The following is a 12,500-nucleotide window of genomic DNA, read 5'->3' as shown; positions in this document are numbered from 1 at the left end:
ACCATATCGTTGCTGCATATTCCAATCTTGGTCTTATCAGGGTGATTAGGATTTTCTTCACCATTTCTTCATCCAGGTATGTAAATGCAACTTTGATTGGTCTTATTAGATTATAAGTCTCTCCAAAAATCTTATTTATATGTTTCTCAGGTGACATATTATTCATAACAATGACTCCCAGGTCCTTCTCATTTTCTACTTTTTTTGTTCCTTCTTCTCCCAATTTATATGCTCCTGTCATTCTGTTTTTGCTTTTTCCAAATTCCATTATACTACACTTTTTTGTATTGAACTCCATCTCCCATTTCCTACTCCATTCCTGTACCTTATTTAGATCTCTCTGTAGTGATTCACAATCTTCTTCAGTTTTCACTCTTTTCAGTAGTTTCGCATCATCTGCAAAGAAGCTCATATAGCTTTCTATTCCTTCATCCATATCGTTATTATATATAGCAAACATTATTGGGGCTAGAACTGTTCCCTGCGGAACACCGCTTATTACTTCATCCCATTTTGAGTTTTGGTTTCTTATCACTACTCTCATTTTTCTTTCTTGCAAAAAGTCCTCCATCCAATTTAGTAGTTTGCCCTGTATTCCTCCTTCAGTTTCTAATTTCTTAAGCAACTTCTTATGTGGTACTTTGTCAAAAGCTTTCTTTAGATCTAAAAATGCACAGTCCGCCCATCCATCTCTTTCCTGTATTATATCTATTAGCCTTGAATAGAAACATATTAAATTGGTGACGCATGATCGTCCTTGTCTGAATCCAAATTGCCTTGGATTTAACATTTTGTTTTTTTCTAAATATTTTACCCATCTACTTTTGATAATTCTTTCACAAATTTTTGCTATTGTACTTGTTAGAGAGACTGGTCTATAGTTGGTAGGTTCTTCTTTATTTCCTCCTTTGTATATAGGTACTATATTTGCTTTTTTCCAATCTTCTGGAACTTTTCCTTCTTTCAAGGAACTATTTAGTATGCTATGTATTTTGTCTACCAGTTCATTCCTGCATTCTTTTAGTATCCAGTTTGCTATTTCATCTGGTCCATGCGATTTTCTGACATCAAAATTACTCAAGTGTGTTAATATTTAATTCTTTGTTACTTCTATTTCTTCCATAGGGGGGACTTTCTCTTTCCATTCGTTCTCCTCAGGTTGTATGTTCTCCCTTGTAAACACTGATTTAAAATGTTTGTTCATAATTTCCGCCATTTCCATTTCCTCAGTGTATTCAACTCCCTCCTGTCTTAATTTCTCCAAGTCTTGTTTGTTTTTCAGTTTATTGTTTACAAATCTGTAGAATAGTTTCGGTTGATCTTTACACTTTTCTATGATATCTTTTTCATATTTTATCTTTTCCTCTCTGCACATTTGTACATATTCATTTCTATAGCAGGTATATATTTTCCATTTTTCAGGTCTTCTGTCTTTTTTCCATCTGGTCCAGGCTTTGTCTCTTTTGTCTTTTAACTCCCTACAGCTTTTGTTGTACCAGCATTTTACATATTCTTTTTCTTGTTTTTGTCTTGGGACATACTTTTCCACTCCTTTTTTGTAAATTTTTGTCAAAATATTCCATTTCTCTTCTACTGTTGTTTCTTCTTTGTATATTTCTTCCCAGTTTTCCTTTTGAAAGAATTCTCTTATTTTATCAAAGTTTGTTTTTTCATACATCATTCTTCCTTTTCTGTATTGTTCATTTCTTTTCATATATTTTTCTTCATTAAGTTCCAGTTCAATCAATATGTGGTCACTTTTACTTATTGGTGTTTTATATTCAATTTTGTCCACTATTCTAGGTTCGGATGTAATTACTAGGTCTAGTTTCGATGGCTCTTCTTCATTTCTATACCTAGTGTTCTCCTGTATCCATTGTGTCATTGTATGGTCAGTAACCATCTCGAGTAGAGCGTTTCCCCATGAGCCGTCTCCACCCTTTACTGTCATTTCTTCCCAGCAGATTTCTTTGCAATTAATGTCGCCCATCATAACTATTTTTCCTCCCTCTTCCATTATCTTGTTTAATGTTATCTTTGTGTCCTCTAACATACTTTTATGTTCACTCTCTTCCCATGAGGCTGTTTTTGGGGGCACATAATTTATCACAAACTTTCTGTTCTTCTTATCTCTGTCTTCTACTTCCATCATTATCATCTCTACTGTATTCTTTCCATATGTGACACCCTTCACGTTTATATCCTTCTTAGTCAGGAACATAACTCCACCCCCTTCCTTTTTCACTCTGTTTCTAATCCAATAATTATATGCATCATGTCCTACACTGTTGGGTGGTAGTGGACCTTTTAATTTTGTTTCTACAATTCCCATTATGTCTGGTTCTTTTTCTTTCAAATAATCATTCAGTTCATTCAATCCTGTTATTAATCCATCTATATTTGTGTAAGACACTCTTAGTTTTCTGCCACTTCCATTGTGTTCTCTGTTTCCCTTTTGTTTTTCTCTTGTATGTCGACTTTCTTTAGTTTCATATTCACTACTCTCCAATAGAATCTCTCTTTTTCTGACTCCGTTCTTATCTCGTTTTTTTCCTTTGCTTCAAGTCTTTTCTGTTTTTCTTCCTCTCTTTCCTCTTTATTCATTTCCCTTTTTATCCATACCTTTTTATATTGTTCACTTGTTGCTAGTTTCCCTGTTTTAGATAAGATATTCTCAGCCGTAGTTTGTGACCTGAATTTAATCTTGATTGGTCTGGTCTTGTCTGTACTATATTTCCCTAGCCTGAATTTCTCTTCGATTTGTTTCATTATTTCTGGTTCATCTTCCTGAACTAATTCTAGTAAATTTCTTACTTTTTCATTTTCCTCTTTGATTCTTGTGGTTCTATCTGGGTTATGTTTCTCTTCCATTCCTAATATAATTATACATTTCTTTTTGTCTGCTAAGTCTCTTACTATATTCTCCTTCTGTCTCATCACTTTAATAACTGAGTTTTCAGTTTGTTCATTCATTTGCTGTCTGATTATGTCAGTGAATGCAACCTTGCTATTTTCATGAATTTTTTTTCCAACCCTCCTTGTTCTCCTTATTATTCTCCTTTAAGACTTTATTCTCATCTTTTACTTCTTTTAACTGTTTTTTTAATTCTTCAATTTCCTTAGTTAAGTTTTTGTTCGCCCTCTCTAGTTCTTCCAATTTTTCAACTCTTCGTATAATACTGTCAACATTACCGAACCTACGCTCCAAGTCCTCGATCATCTTATCGACCTTCTCTTCTAGTCTTGTCAGTCGGGGGGGGGGGTTGTGTCCCCCCCACCCTCTTTAAATCCCTGGAAAATATTCTCATCACTTTCTACTGTATTGCTCTTGTCTATACTTCTAATCTTTACATTTTTATTAGACATTTCATCGTCATCGGGAGGCCTTTTGTTTACCTTTCGCCTGTCTGCCTGGGCCAAGTCTACTCCTTCCTCATTTCCTTCCATTTCCCTCAGTAATCCCTCCCCCTTTCCTCTTTCCCTACTTTCCTACTACTCCACGAGCAATTTCCCCCCCACCCTGTAAATACATTAGGCACTTCTCTTTGCGTTGGGATCCACAAACTTCAATTCTCTTCAGAACGTCTTCTAAGCCGTCCATTGGTTGAAGTGTGTGTGTGTGTGTGTGTGCGTATGTGTGTGTGTGTGTGTGTGTGTGTGTGTGTGTGAGAGAGAGAATTTTATCTGCATTTACCTAATTGTGATATACACAAAAATTGGTATTCTTATAGTGATCTGTCTTTTTCTCCAGCTGTCATACATAGTTTTATAGTTTAGATGATGAACTATGGCACCCTCTAAAGCCCAGATGTTCTCAACCTAGGGTACGCGTTCCCACAGGGGTACATTAGAGTAAATTCGGGGGGTACGTGACAGGTTTCTGAAAATAATCAGGCTGTAATTGCAAACCTGTTTTTCGAAGTGGCCTACACGTGCTAGGCTAGACGCGACCTCCTCTAGAAGCAGACGTTACGTTATAATGTCAACAAGGAAAATCTTGGAGTTATGTCACTTGAGAGAAAGTTGTCTTGGGCTACAGTTGTCAAACAACCTTGCAAACCCATAATACAATAGTCATCCCTTGCTCGTTTTCTATTGATCTATCGATCGAGGATTAACCCCTTGGTAACAAATAAACAGGCCCAACCATCTCACTGAATTGTCTATACTTGAATTTTAATATAGTAACATGTGTCTGTGTCACAATTTAAGTTTAATAAGCTAAGCCAATTAACGATGCATTTATTTTCATCCTTACTGATGCTGCATTGTGGGTAAGGGGTACGTGACTAATACTGAAAGATTTCAAGGGGTAGGCTACATATGATTAAAAAGGTTGAGAACCCCTGAAATTCTAAACTGTTCCAGTAGTTGGTGCATCTGCAAGGAAAACTTTGTGGTCTTCATCTGGTTCTCCCTCACTGTATTCAGTATATATAAATATAAATATAAATATATATATATATATATATATATATATATATATATATATATATATATATATATATATATATATATATATATATGTAATCACCAAAACATTGTAACTCCCTCCCTGAGGATGACCGAGTAAGGTCGAAATATGTATTGGAGAAAACCGCACCAAATGTCTTTTGGACACCTTTTCAGCTATTTGGAACCAGCACAGAAACTTGTTGCACGAGACAAATTAAAGCTTCAATATAAACTCAACAACGCTATTGTTGCTGTAGACTTCTGATGTATACAACATGGCCTCCTACCAATATATATATATATATGTGTATATATATATATATATATATATATATATATAAATATATATAGATATATATTGATAAGTATTTTAGACAAATGATTTGGATGATGGAAATCATAAACACAGGGGAAGGCCTAAAACACTCTAACGTTTCGTTCGCGTAGAACTTCTTCAAAGTGTACGGAAAACTGTAATTGAAGTTTATGTACCAAACTTAATTATCTTTTCGGATACTTGGGAAAGGTCGTTTTTCTGGCGTGCTCTAGAATCAAAATACTAGTTTGGTTAGCTTAATTGATAAACCCGCATCGATGGTTCGATGAATTCTTAGTTGAAATATATGCTGATTCAACAATTCTTCTAGTGAGTTTATCAAAACCTTTATGTAGCACTTCAGCTTCTCTCCAGTTTGAAGAGAAGCTGAAGTGCTACATAAAGGTTTTGATAAACCCCTGTGTTTATGTTCTCCATCATCCAAATAATATATATATATATATATATATATATATATATATAATATATATATATATATATATATATATATATATATATGTATGTATACTTATTGGGACTATTGCTTTCTTTAATCAACTGCTCTATTTTGGATTTACGAACAAAGTTTTGGGACTTTTCAAACTCTTTGTTTCGAGTTCTTGGAAATTTGGATTCATGATCTATGACAGCTCTTCTCAGGACTCTCAATTCCACATAATAATCCTCCTCGGCTAATTTATCCTCCCAGTCGTGGGTTCGAATCCCGCACTTCTCGCCGATTCCCAGCAGTGAGTGTTACCTGCCCCAATCGTCCATGCGAATAACAGGGAAAAGGTGACGGCCCCGGACGCAGCTACGTGCCTCCTGGTGTAGGTACCAAGACCTTAGCTAATCTATTATAATCTAGATATTTATTCAATTATTCTCTCCCATGTCTGACTCGTATATTTGATTTAAGATGCATCTTCCCTTGGTTTGAGAAACTTTCGAAATCAGTCTCCTGCATTTGCGGGTTGGATGAAGACAAAAGCAACCTATCTTTTCAAGAAGCATTCAAACAGACCAAAGTTTTGTCCGACAAACAATCACCCACGTCACAGCTACACCCTTACTGTTGGCAAGCCTAGACCCAACGTAGTTGGCAAGCCTGGACCCAACGTAGCCCGTGTACTGTAAGAGGAGGACATTATGCTTGACTTAAGGCACATGGCCACTGCTGGAAACGGCGCATACCTACTTCTAATTTTTCCTTTCTTTCTGTTTTCTGTTATTGAACTAATGGGTGCATCTATGGCATCAATCTGGCATACATACCTAGTACCTGAAACACATTCCCATCGCTACACCACGAATGTTTTAGGACAGGATAGACAGGGTTCTCAAGTCACCCTCTCAGATAACAGTAGTAGTAATCTAGGGGTAAGGAATGTAGGATGAATGGGTAAAGACTTGATAGGGGTCAATATGAAAATGAGCAGTAACATTTGATTCATGAATATGTTCAATATTGCCTGAACAAATCTGAAGCAACTCAGTTTATCTAAAAGAACTGGAGGCTTGACTTCCTTCGGGTAAGGCACAAAGATTTTTTCAGGTTTTTCTTTTTTCGGACACGAATGACTCATTATAAAGAAGTGACATCACTACGTTACTTAATTGTGTGTTGCTGGGAAGATGTGTAAGCATACGCTTTCTCCACGTGGCGAGGAGTGAGGCCAGTCGTTTCTGGGCCTTTTTGATGACGGGTGTGGAAAATCTAAACTCGTCAATAAACACCTCCCTGTAAGAAAGAATAAGACGATGATTGCCGTACGGAACTAGCTGATGGTGTTATCTACATCTGTGGAGAATCGAACTGCTCCTTCAGTACTGTGATAGACTTTGTAGGTTTTGGTTTATAACGAAGCTGAGGGTGGATTCTTGCCATGACTGGTGTACGTGTAAGATAGGGACTGATCAAAAACGTTAAGGTAGGGGCTGCTCCGCCAACATCTTGTCTACAGGATGAATTCCTCGGCCGTTTGCCATCGAGTGCCTCATTTATCTTGGTCAGTACTTATGCCTTTTCCTGTGCGAGCGATAGGCAAAGAGACATGTAGCCCGACGAACCACAACTAAACACCTTACCTTAGATACCACAGCTTCGCCATATTGCAAGGCATGCCACCAATGAGCACGTTTCGAGTCCCGCCTTCGCGTTCCAGGAGTGGAAATGCATCCCTGTGATGGATAGCCTTCAGTTTATTCATCTGGGGAAGACGACGGAGGGTGGGTTAGTGCATGAATAAATTCGACTCAGGTGTGACAAACTAAGAAGGGGCTTCACACGGTCGAACGGTTCTTCGAACGCGGTTCGACGGACACGTGTTTAAAGTGATGTGTGAACGTGTGAAGAACGGGGTATTATTTGGGGTTTAACCAACGTGTTCGACAACCAAATACCCCGTTCACACATCACTTTAAACACGTGACTGTCGAACCGCGTTCGACGAACCGTGTAAAGCCCCTCTAAGTCTCACTCTCCCTCTTCTCTTGGTTTATGGGGGCTGGAGGAGCCCATGGTTGGTTGGGTTGATGACTTCATTGATGGAGAAATTTGCTCTAAATGGTGTATGTATGTATTTACCTAGTTGTAGTATACAGAAAAGAAACAACGTTCGTCGGGTCCCGTCTCCTATTGTCCACTTCTTTTACATACGTTGCCTCCAATGTATGTACGTACAGTTCCAATCTCATTTCTGTCCTTGATTTTCAGTTATCATATTTAGATTTGAATTCATGTATTGTTCCAACTTAGACTATATCACCTTTTAAGCTATTCCAAGTATTTATGCATATATGGAAAACTTTATTGCTTCAGGTATATTGGACATGTTTTTTTTTCCATGACCTCTTTAAATTCTCCTCATCCTTAAACAAGAAATATTTTCTTTTAATGCAATCTATCCGATTTAGTTACCTGAATACTATAATCATATCACCTATTTGTCATCTACCTTTCAAGGTTGGTAGTCCCAATGATCTTAATCCTTCGTATAGTTTATCTGTTGATGGCGCAATCGGTTAAGTCACTAAAGCACTTGTTACGTGATAGCCCTGGTTCGAGTCCTTGGCCGTACCACGTTTCAATTTCTGCATGTTGGTCTCTGTGGGTCTCCCGATGTTGATAGCTTAAAATTAAAGTGTATTGTGGTTTATATATATATACATACATACATACATATACCAAGGCTTTTTCCCCCTTCCAAGGGAGGTAGCCAAAAAGGGAAAGGCATAAAAACACTCCCACCCATTTCATCCCTACATACACTCCACACCCCTCCCACCCTTCCTCTCATCTGAGCACCTCCTGGATGACGGGTCATCCCTGCACCCTGCCCACCGCCCTGGGTCAAAAGCAGTGTCGCAAGACACAGTACATCCACAGCGAGGCCGCTTCATTTAATCGGCGACCCCCCCTCTCCGTCCCCCTTTGCATATAAGGCGAGGACGGGGAGAAATCCCTTCGGGCTGCGTCAAAATTTACTCACACATACTACCCCACCCCCCACCCCCCCGCCCATTCCTCCTCATGCAGTCACAACATCATCCATATACAACCATTCTCCACTCACCTCTGTCTTCCGTCCTCTCCCTTCCTTCCTCAACAGACATTCCCCTCTTCCCCAAAGCCCCCTTCACCCCATCCATCCACCTCATCCTAGGACGTCCCCTCATGTTCACTCCCTCCACATCTGCCTTCCATACCTCTTTTACTAGTCTTTCTTCACTCATTCTTTCCATGTGTCCAAACCATCCTAATATTCTTTCATCAACCCTATCTCCCAAATCCTTTTTCACCCCTGTTCTCCTCCTCACCTCCTCATTTCTCACTCTATCCAGCCTAGTAACCCCCACCATACTTCTCAGACACCTCATCTCAAACACATTCAAACTCCTTCTCTCTTCTTCTCTTATGTTCCACGTTTCTGCCCCATACAGTGCTGTTGGCACAATCACTCCTTCATACAGTCTCCTCTTCGCATCCATTCCCTAATGTCTATTCCTCATTACACTCTTTAAACCACCAAGGCATTTACTCGCTTCTCTCAATCTACATTCTACCTCCACCTTCACTCCACCTTTTCCTGCTACACTTGCACCCAAGTATCTAAAACTATCCACTTCCTCCAGTCGCTCTCCCTTAATGTTCACTTCCAGTCTACTGCCACTTTCACCCCTTGTACATCTCATCACCTTACTTTTACCCACATTTTTCTTTAGCTTTCTTCTATCACATACTCTCCCAAACTCTGCCACCAGCTTCCTCAATCCCTCCTCTGACCCTGCCACAAGCGCAGTGTCGTCCGCAAACAACAGCTGGCTCACCTCCCACTTTTCTCCATTTTCTTTAACCATATCCAATCCCTGACTCACTACCCTAGCATTCACCTCTCGCACCACCCCATCCATGTATAAGTTGAACAGCCAGGGCGACATAACGCATCCTTGACGAAGTCCCACCTTTACTTCAAACCACTCACTCTCTCCATTTCTAATCCTAACACATGCTCTACTACTCTCATAAAAACTCTTGACAGCTCCCAAAAGCTTTCCTCCTATCCCATAAATCTGCATAACCTCCCACAGTGCCTTTCTGTCTACCCTATCATAAGCCTTTTCCAGATCCATGAAAGCCCAAAAAACATCCTTCCCCTTTCCTATAGCTTTCTCACATATCTGTCTTACCACAAAGATCTGATCTACACAACCTCTACCCGTCCTAAATCCACACTGTTCCTCACCAATTACTCCCTCTGTTCCTCTCCTAATCCTCTCAATTAAGATCCTCCCATAAGCCTTCCCTACTACACTCAACAGGCTAATCCCTCTGAAATTACTACATTCACACTTGTCCGCCTTTTCCCTTGTAAAGAGGAACTATACAGGCACTACTCCAGTCCTCCGGTACTCTACCCTCTCTCCAGCAAACATTAAATAACCTCACCAACCAGTCCACCATCACTACACCTCCCTTTTTCAGACATTCTGCATGACATCCATCCAGACCAGGTGCCTTACCTGCTTTCATCATCTTTACAGCTGCCTTCACCTCATCCTTCCTTATTTCTCCTCCATTCTCCTCACTCATCACTCTCATTTTCTTCGCATTTCCCACTGCAGCTATCTTTCCCTCCCTATCCTCCTTCACATTCAGCAACTCCCTAAACTATTCTGCCCATCTTCCCCTCACTGCCATCTCTTCCATTATCAACTCTCCATCTGTACCTTTTACCTTTTCTTCCCTACTTGATTCGCCTCCTCTTCCTCTCTTAATTTCTTTCCAAAACATCTTTTTATTACTTTCAAAATTTTCTGTCATACTCCTACCCCATTTCACATCTGCTCTCCTCTTTGCCTCCTTTACCTTTTGCTTTACTTCTCTTTTCTTTTCTTTGTACGTCTCATATGACTCCCCTGTCCTCTTTTGTAACCAATCTGTGAATGCTCGCTTCTTCTCTTCTACAGCCTTCTTTGTTTCCACATCCCACCATTCACTACCCTTTCTTCTATTTCCCCCTGTCCTTCTTGTTCCACACACCATCCTTGCACACTTTAAGACTCCCTCCTTGAACCATCCCCATTCCTCCTCCACACCCATCTCTGCTCTATCCTTTACTCCCTCCCACTCCTCCTTCAGCTTCTTTTCGTACTCCTTCTCCTTTTCCTTTTCATTCAAGGAGTTCACTCTAAGAACCTCCCTACCTTTTGTCCCTTTCCTCCTTCTCCATCTATCCTCCACTCTCAGCTTACCTTCCACCAAAAAATGATCTGATATTCCCCCACCCTCTCCCCTTAGCACATGTACATCCTTAACTCTTCCTATCATAATCCTATTTACCACTACATAATCCATTAGCGCTCTATCTACCACCCTTCCCTCCACCACCCTCTCCCATGTGTACTTATGCTTGACTTTCTTCCGAAACACTGTATTTGCTATCATCAACTCTCTTTCTAGGCACATTTCCACCATCAACTCTCCACTACGATTCTTTCCTGGAACTCCACACTTCCCAACCACTCCATCGATTGGACCATTTCCCACCCTAGCATTAAGGTCTCCCAGTACTATTACATTGACATTTCTTCCTAAACCCTCTATGCACTCATTTAAATCTATCCAAAAGGCCTCCCTTTCTTCCATGTTCTTCTCACTGCCCGGCCCATATGCACTTACAAAGACCCACATCTCCTTTCCCAGTTTCACCTTCATCCACATTATCCTTGAGGAAACCTCCTTCCACTCCACTACCCCTTTACCTATCTCCTCACTTACTAGAATAGCCACCCCTTCCCTCCCTCGCCCTCTCTTCACTCCTGATAACCTCCCACTTACACTCCCAAACTTACACTCACCCTTCCCTTTCAACTTAGTTTCACTCAAAGCCAACACATCCAACTTTCTTCTCACAAACATACTACCTATCTCTTCCCTTTTACTCTCATCTGTACCACATCCACGCACATTAAAAGACCCAAACCTTAGGGTGCTGGCCCGAGGCCCTCCAGCACCCCTTATGCCTTTCCTTTGATTTTTAGGAATTTCCCCTGTGGGGCTACAAGGAGAAGGATGCCTAGTCCCTCTCCCCGTCCCTTTCTTCTCGCCTCTTACGATCCAAGTGGGAAAACTTGGTGGCAGTATTCTTTTCCCCCACCACAGGGAAATTCCCCCAATCAGAAAGAGAATACTCAGAGAAATGGTACAGGACAGCAACAAGGGGTTGGGGGACAGCATAACGGAGGGACAGTCGTAGTATAAAAGTGTCATCATTTCTCTATGAACAGAATTTCTTCTATCATAGACAAAATGATGTGTGTCTCTGGTCCGTAGGGGCGCCCCATATAGACCCTAAAGTATCGACTGCATGCTACTTTGCCACAATAACAAGCAACCAATACCCCAGACGGGGTATACACACACACACACACACACACACACACATATATATATATATATATATATATATATATATATATATATATATATATATATATATATATATATAAAAATAGAGATAAATATATCACTAATGACCCACTTTCGGAGAAGAATAGGCGAACGTAAAAAAGATCCGTATATTTCGATCAGTAACTGTGATCCTCTTCAGCAGATGTGATTACAGAATAGAGAAAAGCATGTATTTATACCAAAGTAGTGAGGTCACGTGTCCGGCGCTACAGGGACATTGGTGGAATTTTTACACAGTTGATGTAGAGGGTAGCAGTCTATTAACAGTGGACAAAATCCACCAGTGTCCACGTAGCGCCGGACACGTGACCTGAGTCCCCGTCCCTACCTGCTCACCCTACTACTTTTGTATAAATACATACTTTTCTCCACTCTGTAATCACATCTGCTGAAGAGGATCACAGTTAGTGATCAAAATATACGGATGATCTTTTTACGTTCGCCTATTCTTCTCCGAAAGTGGGTCATCAGTATTATTTTACCAATGTGCCACATTACTTTGACGTGATATATATATATATATATATATATATATATATATATATATATATATATATATATATATATATAATTCCGACAGTTGTCCCCGGACTCGAACCCGAGACTTGCGCGGTGGCAGGTCATTGCTCTACCGACTATGCTACTGAGACTCTAAGATTCTTCAACCTCGGGGTTAATCTAATTCCCGCAGGATTTGAGTCGACTGCTAACTGCCATCCTAATCTCGATTCTAGGAAGAACCAACCCCACTTATGG

At 40.1% G+C, this 12,500-nt stretch overlaps 1 protein-coding gene across 1 annotated transcript in view; it reads right to left on the bottom strand.

The window, feature by feature from the left end:
- LOC143025645 (galactoside alpha-(1,2)-fucosyltransferase 2-like) overlaps positions 1–12,500 on the bottom strand; it is a 19,245-nt gene that overhangs the window by 2,189 nt on the left and 4,556 nt on the right. The window contains exons 3-4 of the mRNA XM_076185635.1: positions 6,860–6,981; positions 6,385–6,512 (exon numbers count right to left, since the gene is read on the bottom strand). Of these exons, the coding sequence (XP_076041750.1) occupies positions 6,385–6,512; positions 6,860–6,981 (250 nt within the window). The remainder of the gene's footprint in view (positions 1–6,384; positions 6,513–6,859; positions 6,982–12,500) is intronic.

This window comes from Oratosquilla oratoria, chromosome 5, assembly GCF_046742065.1.
Source record: "Oratosquilla oratoria isolate Oo_2021 chromosome 5, ASM4674206v1, whole genome shotgun sequence".
NCBI classification, from domain to species: domain Eukaryota; kingdom Metazoa; phylum Arthropoda; class Malacostraca; order Stomatopoda; family Squillidae; genus Oratosquilla; species Oratosquilla oratoria.
This window is presented reverse-complemented; position numbering and strand designations above follow the sequence as displayed.